We start from the raw sequence: 16316 nt of genomic DNA on the forward strand, positions 1-16316 counted from the left end.
GGCATTAATCCAAGTCACTGATAAAAACGCTGAAATGAGACAGGCAAGGAGAGAAGAACCTTGTACAACATAAGTATCATCTCCAAGCTTGATTTCAATCTGTTCAGTCTTCTGTCTTTCACTAGTATGGCCCATTAGTATGCCAGGAAAATGGCAGAGGAAGAGGACAGCCCCATTTGAGGGGGTACTTTGGGTAGCTCCAAAGGGCTAGGATACATTTAAAACAGAGGCTGAATTTATAGGGGACTCAAGATTGCTGACCTTCACAGAAACACTACAGAAGCAAAAAGGAAAATGTTACCTCTTGGAAAATCCTTCTAAAGACACAGTATTTATACCTTTACCATAGTTTCCTGGCCAACAACATCTGTCATATTGCTTTTTGAAGATGATGTCCATTTCTCTTTTTTTGGTGGGGGGGGTTGGTGGGGGGGGGGTGTGGTGTGTGTGCTGTGCAACTTGCAGGAGTTCAGTTCCTTGACCAAGGACTGAATCCGGGCCCCTGCAATGAAGCCAACCACTGGACCTCCAGGGAATTCCCAAGATGCTGTCAATTAGAATATAACATTTCTTATGAATTTGTTCTCTTAACATCATCAAAAGACAAAGACATCTCTAAAAAAAAAATCTATATAATAATCAGAAATTCTTTGAAAAACACCTATTCATTTTCAGCAACTATAAAAAACTTATTCAGTCACATTAGTTCTTCCTACGTCTAAAACCACTGAGTACTTATTAATTTGCAAAGCAATAAAAACATATCAAAACTATGCTTCTGAAATCCCTAGGTTTTTGCATATGTATTGATAAATTCAACCTACTGGAGGGATAAACAGATTCTCAATTAAGAATTTTTAGGTTAATGCTGCTGCTGCTGCTAGGTCACTTCAGTCGTGTCTGACTCTGTGCGACCCCATGGACTGCAGCCTACCAGGCTTCTCCGTCCCTGGGATTCTCCAGGCAAGAACACTGGGGTGGGCTGCCATTTCCTTCTCCAATGCATGAAAGTGGAAAGTGAAAGTGAAGTCGCTCAGTCGTGTCCGACTCTTAGCGACCCCACAGACTGCAGCCTACCAGGCTCCTCCATCCATGGGATTTTCCAGGCAACAGTACTGGAGTGGGGTGCCATCGCCTCCTCCGATATCTTTTTTCAAAAAAAATAAGCGTGCAAGGAAAAATAATAATGTTATGATTTTCTGATGAGCTAGAAAAAGACAAGTGGTAAAGAGTCCACATAATGGCATATCACTCAAGTACGAATCAGATGTTCTGCTGACTTACAACAATTTATAATGAAGGTTATTCATTTAAAATTCTTTGTGTTTTCTTGCACATAGCCTATATTATCAGATAATTTAGATTTCACTAAGAATTAGGAGATTAGACCTAAGGAATTAAGCCCTATAGCTGAGCTGTTCAATAGGCAGCCACTAATCATATGTGGTTACTTAAATTAAAATTTAATTAAAAATTCAGTTCTTGGGTCACAACGCATAATTCAAGCACTCAACACCTACACGTGACTACTGGCTTCCGTAGTGAACAGCACAGATACAGAAGATGTGCTTCTATTAGACAGTGCTCCCTCAGAGGATTGTGTCAGATGGAGGAAAGAAGTCCCTAAGGATTCTGTCAGGAACAAGCTAGTGTTCTGTCAGATCACAGTGCAGAGTCTAGGAAACAGAAGCATCCTTGTAGAACACTTCATTCACAGGTAAAAATAGCTCGGTGAAAGGGAAAGGCATCTCAGTGCTAAAGGAAACTGACGCTTATCAGGGGCCTAGGATGTGTCAGGCACTGTGACAGGCAGGTACTTTTAATTATCACAATGCCCTCAGGAAATACATGCTCTTATTATAATACTTCAGTATTACTTCACGTATGAGCATATTTTACCCATTTCACAGATCAAGCTGAGGTCAAAGGTCAGTTTACAGTAAAGGTTAGATTGAATTCCAGTTATGACAACTCCCAACCTATATTTTCGTCGCTGTCTCTGCTGCCACCCTGTAACTCCTTGTGAGTTAGGTACCAGATAAAACTGCCCATCACTGGCCTACATTAAGCTCTGAAAAATACAAGAGTTCTGGTAATAAGACTGCACAGATGCTTAATCAGATTTCCTATCCATTAAACTCTGATATGCCAGGTCTGGCCCTAGAGGCAAATTCAAAACCTTCATTTATTTTATTTTCCAAATCTAAGAAACTGCCTAGAGCAATACAAATATTTCTCTACCAGGGACCAGGACATCAATTTTAACAGCACAACTTTGAGTACAGAAACCTTTAGAGGTCATAATGGAGAGGATGGAATGCAAGGCAACTGTTTCTTCCTTTTTAAAAAATCTTTTTGCAAAAAGAACCAAATTGCAGTAGGAAAACTTGCATAGTTTCAACGCCTGCCACCAGGTAACAATTCTTTGATGCCAAACACTGTTAAGTTTTGTGAAGCTTATCATTTATTAATGCTAAATCCAATTCCTTTGAACACTGTGTGAACTAAAATCATATATCAACATACTACAAAATGTTTTTGTTCCATGAACAATTTAAATTACCTCAAAATGCAAAGACTATTCAGCCATGGTATAAAACCAACACTTGATATTTCTTGTGAAATTAAAAAGTAAAATAAGGACAGGAACATCAGTAACTTTAAACCACAGCTACACAGTCTTCAAAGACCAGATCTACATAATACCAAGCCACTTGTTTCACTTCTGGGTGTACGTTCTGTTCTTTCAGTTTCTAGGTACCTCGGGATTTTCAAACATTGCAAGAAAAATAGTTGACATATTTCTAAAGCCAAGATTGTTCTGCATATAAAATAAGTTAGGACTACTTCTTTTACTGTTATTTTAAGCTAAAGCTCTCTTCAGGTTATAAAGTGCAAAAAGAGTAAGAACATCATTACTAGACCAAAGACTCCCTGCAAAAGCCAAAAATTAACTGTACCAGGAAGATGATGTGGCTGGCACAACCTTACTCAGAACACGGGATCCCTCTGACTTGAGGGACTCAAACAGAGCCTTAGCTGGGCTCTTAAGAAGATTATGGAAAGATCTGTTCAATGAAAGCAGTTCCAAGAAACACTTCCTGTACCAGTATACCAGTTTCTTGGTTCTCTTAAACTAAAAATGTTAACTACCCAAAATCCTGTTGTTCCACTTCAATTCTGATAACTTCATCTCACAAAGAAGAAAGAAAATACGTAAGTTCCAGATTACTAAACTGGATGACGGTGTTTTCATAAGGAATCAAATAGCTTATCTAAATAACTATTCTTTTTTTCTTTGCAACGTTTTGCCAACTAAAAATTGGCACTTGCCATCTACCTCCATAAGGATTAAATCACAGACTGCTGCAGCCATTGACCTTCAACACACCCTGAAAGGAGTTCAGGGTGGAGATCAAGAATGAGGCCCTCTGTGCTCTGGGAAAAACTGGCAGAACAGGCCTTAGGAAGATAGTTTCAGAAGAAGCAACTCTTACATCTCCTCACAACCAGAAAAGCACTAAAATTACTTGTGGTGACGTCTGCTCCTCGTGACCAGCAGTAACCTTCATGAGACTAGTGACAGAGATTAGCAACAACCTTCTCCAAAAATCTGTGTGCTTGATTGAATGTACTCCCCTTTCACCAAAAATCACTATACACTGATCCTCCCCGCTGCCTCTCTGCAGCAGTTTCTCAGAGCTATCTAAGATACTGTCTCCAGGGCTGTCATCCTCATTTGGCCACAAGTAAAACTTAACCCACAACTCTCACCTTGTGCATCTTTTTTAGTCAACAGTTTATGGAAACAATTGTTACTAAACATCTATGAAAAGTTATATATGTACTACAGGACTTTAGAAACATCAAAACATCATCCAGCACCAAATTATTTCATAAAAAGAAAAAAAAAATGAGATCAAAGCACTGAAAGGATACATGATTGGAAAGGTAGCCGCTGATGAATAATGCAATAAAGGAGAACTGAGAAATCCATTCACTAATTCTAACTAGTCAAAACTGACTCTAACCCTTGATTTGACTCTTTCTGGCCAAAGCAAACAGCCATAGATGGGGAAAAAAAAAAAAATGGGGGGCCTTCATTCAACTTTGAGTCCTAATCACAAGAAACCAAAAATATCCCAGGACATAAATATTTTCCCTAAAAAAGTGTCTTTTCTCTATGCCTTCAACACTTGTTTTCAACAGTACTAGCATTTTGGATAGAATAACCAGTTACGAAAAACTGCTCTCTATATTGCAGTTCCTTTAGCAACCTTTGGGCTAATACATGCCAGTGGAGTTCCTACAGTGACAGTTTAAGAAACAAAATGAAAAAAAATACCTCCGTACATTTCCAGATACCCTGTATGGAAGTGGTACTGTTTCTCATTTAAGAATGACTGGCTGAAGGCTGTAATTAAGACATCTCCTCAGACCTAAACCCTGAGAGTTTCATGGAGAAGGAGATGCTCATGATATGAAACAAGACATAGAGAGGCTTGCATAATGAAAGCAGTACTGTTGAAAACAAGTGTTGAAGGCATAGAGAAAAGACACTTTGTTAAAATTTTTTAAAAAGATAAAATGTATCACAAGCCTTTAGACTCAGAAGAAAGTTTTTAAAAACTAGATTTTCCAAAAGCTGACAATATATAAAGGCTTAAACATCCCAATTTGAGGACCACTGCAACTGAACTCAAGTAATAGAAACACTTAGCCTCGTACCAAGGAGCACAGAAACTTTTTTGCTGAGGCAGTAGTTTTTTTACTCTGCGTCTTCAACAGAGATCTTTTAGCTTTCTCTCTTGTCAGGAATTTCTGGCTTTATCCCTGATTAAAATGTAAACCTTGACTCTATGGCTCTTGAGTAGATTTGCTGTTTTTTAAAAAATGTATAATCAATCTTTTTTAACCTAAGAGGTTATCTTTTCTCATAATTAGTAATCTTATCCACCAGATTCGTACTATATGCCAAACACTCCACTAATCGTATTATTTGTTATTATTTCACATATCTTCACATTAGTCCAAAGAGAGTACTGATACTATTCCTTATTTTGCAGATGAGAAAATGGAGCCTGAGAGCAGTAAGCAGTTTACCCAAGACCACCAAGCTATAAACCAAGGTCCAGCTGACATCAAATTCCAAGCTCTTAAAGCACTTCAACAACGCTATCTCTATCAAGTAAAAACTACCCTAAGTTTTATTTCTTTATCAAATCCAAAGAACTGCCATCCATTTCATACAACCACCTCTGAGTTCTCCTGCAAAATATCTTTTTTAACACCTCAGAATTTATCTGGTTTTTACATCATCTAGATTGGAAAATCGTATTTTGAGAAGTAGAGCCTTTTATTAAATCACTGCTAGACAATTAAAGGTTTCAATTAAGTAACATCCAATATGATACCATAGGTAAACACTGCTAATATTTCTTTCATTTTATCAAACCATACTAAGTTGCATGACAATATTAAAAATAGCTAACACTTACTGGCTGCTTATTTTATGTCAGATGACTTACATATATTATCTCTAATGTAAAGGGTATTTATCACCACTTTACATACAGGGAAACCGAGGCTAAGAAAAAAAACTGCTTAACTCAGCTGGTTACACAGCAGATCTATCAGATTTAGAATTTAGATTAGCCTAGGCTCTTTCTACCACAGAATGAGAAAATGTTTCAGAATACTTGGGAGAAAAACCCTGCAACTCTTTTTTTTTCTTTCTCTCAAACCATTTCCCTCTAGTATATTCCTGCTAAATAAACTAGTGTCTGCATACACATTTTTGAAATTTTAATTTACATAATAACTTCATTTAAAAAGAATAGGCTAAAAATATTAAAGTTAAATAAGGTATCAATTTTCTATATATGCTAAAAATAAAGATAACTATGCAGCAAATGAATGTATATTATTGTTAATCAATTTATTAGGTCTACGTTAGTAACTGAGATTAAGTGGTTTTAGAAATACTAGTACTATTATATACACATCAATACAAGTTACATCAGAAAGTTAGTTAACAGAAAACTCTTAGAATGTTGCCTATTCCATTCAGTTAAATTTAAACTTACTGCAGATATCCACAAAATCCGTAAGGGCTTAATATATCTAAATACTTTCAAAGTTCGCTATCAATTCAGGGCAATTTTTTTTTGCAAAGTAAAGAAACTCTTTATTTTTAAACTGTGTTGTAAAAAGAAGAAAACTGGTTTGCTAATAACAAAATGCTATGAAATCAGTGAAGAATAAAGAGAACTGTATTAAATCACAGCAAACCTACTCTTTTTTTGGGGTTGGGGCCAAGCCACAAGGTATGTAGGATCTTAGTCCTCCAATCAGGGATGGAACCTGCACCCTCTGCACGGCAAGTGCAGAGTCGTAACCACTGGACAGCCAGGGAAGTCCTGAAGCTACTCCTGAAGAGCAGCTTGAGTGGGTCCATGGAATGGCAGCATTCTAAGAGTCAGAAACTACTAAAGCCCCCACCTATTAGTTCAGGGTAATAGTGAAGGGGCAAGGGTACAGTACCTGATGATGGGCAGGTCGAGGCCCCGCTGCAAACTGAGAAAAGGAGGGAAAACAAACACAAAAGGAAAGGCACAAAGAGTCAGAAACACCACAACAAAAACCGAAACTTCACACAATATGCTGAAAGAAATAAAACCCACAGGAAGAAAAAAAACACAAACAGTCAAAGCTTTGCTGCAGGACAGTGACAGACAGGTACTGAGAAGATTCAACAGGCTGACACCTCTATCAGAAACAGTTTGCCATTTATCAGCTGGGAGAGAAACAGCTAAGCTGCTATGCACATAAGAGTGCCTCTCTGATAGGAATTTTTTTTAAACCCTAAAATAAAACAAAAGAAAGTTTTAAACACTAAGTGGTTATATTAAGACAAACATATGAAAAGTCAACTATGCTTATGCAACTGATAAAACTGCAGGGAATGAGAAATGCTTTCCCATTACAAGAAACAGCCAGGAGGTAATTATAATGTCCAGCAGAAAATAAAGAATGTAATAGTACAGATTTCAAATTTTCTTAAATTAAACAGGGTATCTCACATATGAAATGGAAATTTCACTATCTTCATTTCTTGGAGTTAAAGATTAAAATTTATCATATATATTATAAATATATAAACATATAAATAAATATATTTATAATATATAAGTGTAAATATATAAATAATTATATATATTTAAATTTGATGAACTAGTAAAGTTTAATACCAGGCATATCAAAGCAGAGGTAAAGAACACCATCCTTTAACATGATTAGTCAAAGTGGTACTCTTATAAGCTCAAGAAGAAAAAAAAAGAGTCAAAGAAGTCAAATATCTCAATTACTATGTAGACACAACAGCACAAGACTGCATACTTGTACCTGCTGCTATCTGATATTGAGAACAAAAACAAAAGAAAACGTCACTTTTTAGGTAAACCACAGAGCATTTGAAAGAGGATAATACATATTCCAACTCTTACTTTCCCTAACTTAGAATGGAAGAAAAAGCTTTTTCACCCATAAAATTTTAAATACAAAATCTCTAGGATCAAATAACTCATCAGAGCAAAATCAGACTTTCAATGGGATTTTACTAAAAAGAAAGAGAAATTATTCAGGCACGTAGAGTCACCTACTGGCCACCTACACGTTAACTACTGAGATGTTAACCACTCTCTTTAACAGTTAAAATATTTAGTAAGCCATTTTGAATGCAAACCACACAGGGTCTTATTTAAAATATTTAAGGAGCTAAAATATGTATCTTCTTTGAATTGTTTAATTTCCTATGGAGCCTTCCTTCTGTTACTTTGGGTGAACAAGACTGAAGATGAACTAAGAAACAATTCCCTGTACTCAGAATTTAAGTTACCAGAATTATTTCCTCAACTGTCACTATTGAATATAAAAATTTTTCAAGAAATTGCAGTAGGTCACATGCCACAATGTAGGAGATGACTGAAGACAGCTCTAATCAAGAATTTACCTTAGAAGCTAAATGCTACCTACTGCTCAGGTAATGAACACTGTTCTAACACATTTTGAAATTATTCCGTATAACTTAACGAGCTCTCCATGACTTATAGGATCAGGGCATGTTAGCCAGCCATTATACTTGCTAAAAACCAATGTAAAGTAGTTTTTCAGAATGATGATAATGGCAGCTAGCTTTCTTGCAAAACATTTTCTCTTCAAAGAAACTGAAGTTTTATATTTTCAGTTTTCCAACTATGAAAAGAAAACAGATCATACCTCTAACTATGGCCATCAAGTTTCAAGAATAGGTAATATTACCCATGTGGTATTCACATAGAGGGTGGGAGTGTGATGTTTCTTCATGACACTTTTGAAGGAAATGGGAGAGAAGGGCCATGTTAAAAAAATTAACCTTAGTACAGTAGTACCTGTCTTATCACTGTTCCACAGAAAGGCCCCATTTTTAAGGCTCTACAATAAAATTGAAACTTTATATATTTGGAATATTCCGGTCAAAAAGGAACTTCCTATGAGCAAGAGGAGTACCTTATAAAATTACACGAATATTAAAAAAATAAAAGTTAGTGGGAAAGTACCCTAGTCTATTTTGCACTAGTCACCATTGGCTATTGAGTTTTTCATTTGTAATGACAACAGTCTTAATCCTACAGGTAACTGTAAGCAACAGAACAAACTGTAATTGCTGCTGGCTTATATTAAAAATAAAAACTTTTCTTTTTTCTAGGAGGGATTTTTAAGATGGTAAGGACTGAAGATACTAAGGAAAGCAGCCTTCTGTGAACTCAGAGCCAGTGTTTACGCCACCCACGCTCCCTCACACCCACTCACCCTTCTGTGCACAGCTGGTAACTGGGCATGACCAATAGTTATTGATGTACCTTTGGCACTTAGCACCACAGAATATAAAAATAACCAATGGTTACAGGTTATTGCAAAAGCCAAACTGTCCCCCACCCCCATTAAGCATTCGATGATTTCACTATTTTGGAGGCTATTAAGCAATAAATTATAGTTTACATAGTTCCAATACAACCAGAAAATGGAACAGGTAGGTAGTTCTTCAATTTTTTTTCTTTTTTTTACTTTTAAACAAAACTGTCAACAATATACAAGTATCAAGCAGAAATACAGGCACAAAGATCTTCTCAAGGAGGGAGGGGGGCCACTTGAAGCCAGTTGGATTGCAAAGGCAGCTGTCCAGGGAAGAACAGAAAAGCCTAAACTGTGCAATTGCCAATGGCCCATTAATGCAGAAATAGAATGGAGTAAGCTTTAGCTGCTCTACAAAGCCATGGGAAGAGGCCCTTCCTGAGTGCAATAGCTTACCTCTCCTCACCAGTTGGGGTAGCTGTGGGATGGATGAGACTGGACTATGGCAACTTGGGATGTGAGAAGAAAATGCAATCCTGCCAAATTCCAAACCCAACTTCACCCTCCCAGCACCAACACAAACGAAATAAAGAAAACTGGACCCAAAACAACAAGCAAGAGTAGTGCAGGGTCTGCTAGTCTTGCACGTGTTTTGGGGTATGTAATGGAATGTTATGTGTGTGGCTTTTAGTAATGGGGGTGGTAATGGTCACTAGCAGAGCAGATGGCAAAAATTGCATAGAGGATAGTATCTGAAGATAGTTTATGACCACAGAAAAATGGCTGACAACTATAGACAGTTTTCCCTTTGATAACCAATTATAAAATGAAAGAGGGAAAAAGAAGCCTTTTAAAAAGAAATTTATCTCTTAAAATCAAATTCATCTCAAAGGGATATCCCTCTAAACCCCAAATTACTCCTGTCTAATTCCCAATAGAGAAGACCCACCCAATTTGTTATTCTTTTCCCCATAATGCCCGGCAAAAACTGCCATGCCAGGTTAGACTTTCAGAGAGGATGCAATCAATGCATTTGTGTTCATCAGCCAATAAACGGATGTGGTCAAAAATAATGCGTGCCGGGGGCACCACTGCCTGCAAGAAGTACAGCTTGTTATATTGCTTACAATGCAGTATTTTATCCAGCCTCTTCCAGCCAAGGACCTGTAAACGGGAGTCTGTTCCAAAACCTTCCTCCTCTTCCAGTTGTCTGTGCAATGTATTGGCACTGTTCTGCTGGGCTGTCAAAAAAACTGGTTTAGAGATGCAGCTCTTCAGTCAGGTTTTGCGCCAGTTCTAACCATGTAAATTCTTTTCTTTCCCAATAATTATACAAGGCGTAGAGGGGTTAAAAGGGCCATAGAATTCTTTGCAATAACAGCTTACCATAATGTTCCATGTTTAGTAATTAGAACTGGGGCCTATCTAAAGTAATCTGGCGAGATCTCAAGGCCCACTCTAAGTGGTCAAGTGTCCACATTCCCAAACCACTCTCAGAACAAAACTTGCATCAGACATCTTGTTGACCATTGCAGCAAAAAAGTAAACAAACAAAAAAAAACCAGACAAGCAAACGAGCAACTAGGACCACAGTCCCACCTCTTTAGAAGGGCTCCTCCACCCCCGGGGAACCAGGGCCTAAGAAAAGGGCCTGAAGAAGAGGGCCACAGGGAAAGGAAGGCAGGAAGAGGACCAGAGAGAGAGCACATCTGAGAGAAGTCTGCGACCTTACAGCTCTTTGAGGAATTCTGTCATTTACTTCAAAATTCCTAAATTCATGCATAAAATCAAATGAACAGAAGCTAATGCAATGAAATATTCCTGTACTACAGGCAAAAAAGCAGAGGTGGAGAACCAAAAGAAGATCCCTGTACTCTGAGAAAAACACAGAGCGGAGATCCAAGTAGGGGCGTGAGAGACAATGAGATGTGACAGAAGCACCTGCTAGCAAACACTAATCATGCAGGGCAGGCAACACCATCCTAAGGAAAGGACTGCTGAAGCCACTGCACACTTGTGTGAAACAGAAGGATGAACCTTGAGTAAATTCTCTGTCTTTGCCATACTTATTGCAATCCATGTAAAAGATGAGCAAAGAGGATGACAGCATTTATACTTCTATGACAATTTATTTACCATCTGAAGAAATAAATACACCATTGGTGTAAGTCATGCATATGTCCACACAGTCAAATAGTTAGAACTGATCTAATAATACTGATTCAAAAGTTGTACTTCCCTAGGCACTAGAATGTCAGAGTCCAATTAATGAAATGTAATTTATTTTCAAAATCATGCTTTACACGTCTCCTGAATTTTGAACGGTACAAACAAAAACTTAAGAGCTGAAATGAAGTGAACTTGAATGTAACTAGAACTTGAATGACACAGAAAAGTAAAGGAAAAAAAAAGAAAAAGGGAAAAGGCTCCACTTGTTCTTCTCTTAATAAATTTAAATAATTCCCATAGAAAAGGTCTGAAAATGCAATGCTATCCAATAGTAACAGTAATAATAATTTTAACAATTGTCTTTGTAATACATTTCTAAAATCAAATAAAAATATGAACCAAAAGAACCTAAGCTACAACAAACACAAACTTAGGTGGAGAACATTTTCTAGAACAACCTTCTGCTTACTTACCGGAGAACGGGTTTGAGGTTGTGAATTCATTGTCTGAGGAGCTTGAGGATAGACCAACGTGGTTGGACCTGCATTCTGTCCAGAGGGATAAGGGGTCTGTCAAAGAATGACAAGAACAGTATCACCCTGTGAGTAAATATGGCACGGGTAACTCAATTCCAAAGAGTTTAAGAGTTTAGAAAAGTGTTCATTAATGTGGTTTACAGCTCTGTTTTAAAAGACCTAATTTTATCACAATATCCAGCAATTCAGAATCAGTGCAATCTTTTTAGAATTTATCTTAAATCTCTGATGAGAAGCAACTTCATCACACAACTCAGAATGGTGAGCAATTTAAAACTGATGAATAGTTTATTTCAGACTGGTTGACTACAGTTAACTGATGCCTCAGAAAGTGAACTGCAGATAAGGTGGGGAACACTACTTTAATTTCAATATACAGTTAGTGGTATATTGCAGCCATGAAATTAAAAGACGCTTACTCCTTGGAAGGAAAGTTATGACCAACCTAGACAGCATATTCAAAAGCAGAGACAATACTTTGCCAACAAAGGTCCATCTAGTCAAGGCTATGGTTTTCCCAGTGGTCATGTATGGATGTGAGAGTTGGACTGTGAAGAAGGCTGAGCACCAAAGAATTGATGCTTTTGAACTGTAGTGATGGAGAAGACTCTTGAGAGTCCCTTGGACTGCAAGGAGATCCAACCAGTCCATCCTAAAGGAGATCAGTCCTGGGATTTCTTTGGAAGGAATGATGCTAAAGCTGAAACTCCAGTACTTTAGCCACCTGATGCGAAGAGCTGACTCACTGGAAAAGATCCTGATGCTGGGAGGGATTGGGGGCAGGAGGAGAAGGGGACAACAGAGGATGAGATGGCTGGATGGCATCACCGACTAGATGGATGTGAGTTTGGGTGAACTTCGGCAGTAGGTGATGGACAGGGAGGCCTGGCATGCTGCAGTTCATGGGGTCACAAGGAGTCAGACATGACTGAGCGACTGAACTGAACTGAACAGTGGTATACTGAAGTGTAAACGTCTGGCTGTTGAGGTAATAAATACAGTTGTTGAGATGTACCACTTATGAAAACACGAGAAATGTTATCTCTTTCTACTCAAAAAGTTAGGTGAGGACTCTCCCCTCTCATAGCTAGTATGCTGCTAAGTCGCTTCAGTCGTGTCCGACTCAGTGTGACCCCACAGACGAAAGCCCACCAGGCTCTGCCATCCCCGGGATTCTCCAGGCAAGAACACTGGAGTGGGTTGCCATTTCCTTCTCCAATGCATGAAAGGGAAAAGTGAAAGTGAAGTTGCTCAGTCGTGTCCGACTCTTCGCGACCCCAGGGACCGCAGCCTTCCAGGCTCCTCCATCCATGGGATTTTCCAGGCAAGAGTACTGGAGTGGGGTGCCATTGCCCTCTCCGAAACACAGTATACTACAGGAAAAAAAGAACAACCAAGATTTTTTCACTGAAGATGCTGAAAATGTGCATGCTGGACATATTTCATCTTATTCAAACTTCTGACTAATATTTTCCACACTAGAGCCAGTTGTCAACACTGCAAAACAAGTACGTGAATTAACATTCAGGCTCGAGTTCTTTCATTCTGTAATACTCCCTTACTGTCCACACAAAGCTGGTGTTCTATAAATACTGAGACTCTATCATTCCTCTCAAAATGGGTATTTATAAAACAAAGAATTTATTTTCCTTTACCTTGGAATTACTCTTTGAAACAGACAAAAAATAATCAAGTACTTCCCATATCTAAATAATATGTATGCCAAGAGCTGATGCATACTCTGTACACAAGCAGCTCTACCTGAATGCAAAGCAGAACACGGGACGACTGCCACACATGGATATATGCTGCTGTGCCATTCAGTTCAGTTCAGTCGCTCAGTCGTGTCCGACTCTGCGACCCCATGAATCGAAGCACGCCAGGCCTCCCTGTCCATCACCAACTCCCAGAGTTCACTCAGACTCACATCCATTGTGTCAGTGATACCATCCGGCCATCTCATCCTCTGTCGTCCCCTTCTCCTCCTGCCCCCAATCCCTCCCAGCATCAGAGTCTTTTCAATGAGTCAACTCTTCACATGAGGTGGCCAAAGGACTGGAGTTTCAGCTTTAGCATCATTCCTTCCAAAGAAATCCCAGGGCTGATCTCCTTCAGAATGGACTGGTTGGATCTCTTTGCAGTCCAAGGGACTCTCAAGAGTCTTCTCCAACACCACAGTTCAAAAGCATCAATTCTTCGGCACTCAGCCTTCTTCACAGTCCAACTCTCACATCCATACATGACCACTGGAAAAACCACAGCCTTGACTAGACGGACATTTGTTGGCAAAGTGATGTCTCTGCTTTTGAATATGCTATCTAGGTTGGTCATAACCTTCCTTCCAAGGAGTAAGCGTCTTTTAATTTCATGGCTGCAGTCATCATCTGCAGTGACTTTGGAGCCCAGAAAAATAAAGCCTGACACTGTTTCTACTGTTTCCCCATCTATTTCCCATGAAATGATGGGACCGGATGCCATGATCTTCATTTTCTGAATGTTGAGCTTTAATTAAACTTTTTCACTCTCCACTTTCACTTTCATCAAGAGGCTTTTTAGTTCCTCTTCACTTTCTGCCATAAGGGTGGTGTCTTCTGCATATCTGAGGTTATTGATATTTCTCCCGGCAATCTTGATTCCAGCTTGTGTTTCTTCCAGTCCAGCGTTTCTCATAATGTACTCTGCATATACGTTAAATAAGCACAGTGACAATATACAGCCTTGACGTACTCCTTTTCCTATTTGGAACCAGTCTGTTGTTACATGTCCAGTTCTAACTGTTGCTTCCTGACCTGCATACAGATTTCTCAAGAGGCAGGTCAGATGCTCTGGTATTCCCATCTCTTTCAGAATTTCCCACAGTTTATTGTGATCCACACAGTCAAAGCCTTTGGCATAGTCAATAAAGCAGAAACGGATGTTTTTCTGGAACTCTCTTTCTTTTTCCATGATCCAGCGGATGTTGGCAATTTGATCTCTGGTTCCTCTGCCTTTTCTAAAACCAGCTTGAACATCTGGAACTTCACGGTTCACGTACTGCTGAAGCCTGGCTTGGAGAATTTTGAGCATTACTTTACTAGCAAGTGAGATGAGTGCAATTGTGCGGTAGTTTGAGCATTCTTTGGCATTGCCTTCCTTTGGGATCGGAATGAAAACTGACCTTTTCCAGTCCTGTGGCCACTGCTGAGTTTTCCAAATTTGCTGGCATATTGAGTGCAGCACTTTCACAGCATCATCTGTCAGGATTTGAAACAGCTCCACTGGAGTTCCATCACCTCCACTAGCTTTGTTCATAGTGATGCTTTCTAAGGCCCACTTGACTTCACATTCCAGGATGTCTGGCTCTAGGTCAGTGATCACACCATCGTGATTATCTGGGTCGTGAAGATCTTTTTTGTACAGGTCTTCTGTGTATTCTTGCCATCTCTTCTTGATATCTTCTGCTTCTGTTAGTCCCTACCATTTCTGTCCTTTATCAAGCCCATCTTTGCATGAAATGTTCCCTTGGTATCTCTAATTTTCTTGAAGAGATCTCTAGTCTTTCCCATTCTGTTGTTTTCCTCTATTTCTTTGCACTGATCGCTGAAGAAGGCTTTCTTATCTCTTCTTGCTATTCTTTGGAACTCTGCATTCAGATGTTTATATCTTTCCTTTTCTCCTTTGTTTTTCCGCTTCTCTTCTTTTCACAGCTATTTGTAAGGCCTCCCCAGACAGCTGTTTTGCTTTTACTTTAATAGGTGCATTGATGAAGAAATTCTGCCAACAGATTACTCAGCTTTCTCACAGAAAATCTTTCCATTCTTTGTGACTGATTTTAGAAATTTCATAGGAATGATGTGACTTGTACCTGTTGCTGAGGCAGGGGGGATAACTATGAGAGATGCCTCTATGCTTTTCTTCTGCATTTCATGACATAACTAACCAAGTTCACTGATTAAATTATTCTGGAGGAACTTGTTTAACATACTATTAACATACTATTTAACATACTATTTCATACTTTGTTGAAAAATATTGCTAAAGCTTGAATGGGAACAGTCTTTGCCCATGATTTATAGCATCAAATGCATAGGAGACAAGGGACAGTCACCACAGATTTTACTTACACTTTTCCGTTTCAAATAGCTTCAAAGTTATTACAAAGATTTACTTCTCCAAGGATGCGTACATGAATACTTTATATTTAAACGGCAATCCAGTTCATTGTAGTTTACAAGAGGTACAGACATAGTCTCATTTTCATTACTATTTTCAAGTTTCAATGAAAGCTCCTAAGTTAATCATTTTTATTAACTGGACGTACTAACAAAAAACAGGAAAAAGTGGTAACTGACAATCTGTTAAGGAAATGCCAGTGAAGGAAGATAAGCCAATCAAAACACACTTTGTACTGCACATATAACCTTTAAGAATAATAACTATTTAAAAAATAGTGACTGGGACAATTAAAGATAGAGATTTGAGAATGAATTCCATGTAACACAGAACACACTAACAGCATCTTAGGTCCAGATGCTGGCAGTTTTCAAAATAAGGGTATGTGAAAAAAATTAGTAAGAAGTTTCAATTTTCAAAATATGAAAGAAGGAAATTAAGCAAACAATTACAGAATTTAGAGAGCTGTTAATATGCTTCACACACAATTCGAAGCACTTCGCATACTACATGGAGACGAAAGGTTAGCATTCCTGCTTTAAAACGCTCACTTCCCCTTACATAAAT

The 16316-nt window shown here is 38.5% G+C and overlaps 1 protein-coding gene across 7 annotated transcripts in view; it reads right to left on the bottom strand.

The window, feature by feature from the left end:
• Positions 1–16316, bottom strand: part of EIF4G3 (eukaryotic translation initiation factor 4 gamma, 3) — a 291147-nt gene that overhangs the window by 174237 nt on the left and 100594 nt on the right. For 4 of the 7 annotated variants that reach the window (XM_010829978.1, XM_010829974.1, XM_010829972.1 and 1 more), the window contains 3 exons: positions 11535–11630; positions 10020–10133; positions 6544–6576 (listed from right to left, as the gene is read on the bottom strand). In XM_010829978.1, the coding sequence (XP_010828280.1) occupies positions 6544–6576; positions 10020–10133; positions 11535–11630 (243 nt within the window). The remainder of the gene's footprint in view (positions 1–6543; positions 6577–10019; positions 10134–11534; positions 11631–16316) is intronic. The other 3 variants (XM_010829973.1, XM_010829977.1, XM_010829979.1) reach the window with 3 other exon arrangements.

The sequence above is a fragment of the Bison bison genome, unplaced genomic scaffold (assembly GCF_000754665.1).
Source record: "Bison bison bison isolate TAMUID 2011002044 unplaced genomic scaffold, Bison_UMD1.0 scf7180017864516, whole genome shotgun sequence".
NCBI lineage: Eukaryota > Metazoa > Chordata > Mammalia > Artiodactyla > Bovidae > Bison > Bison bison.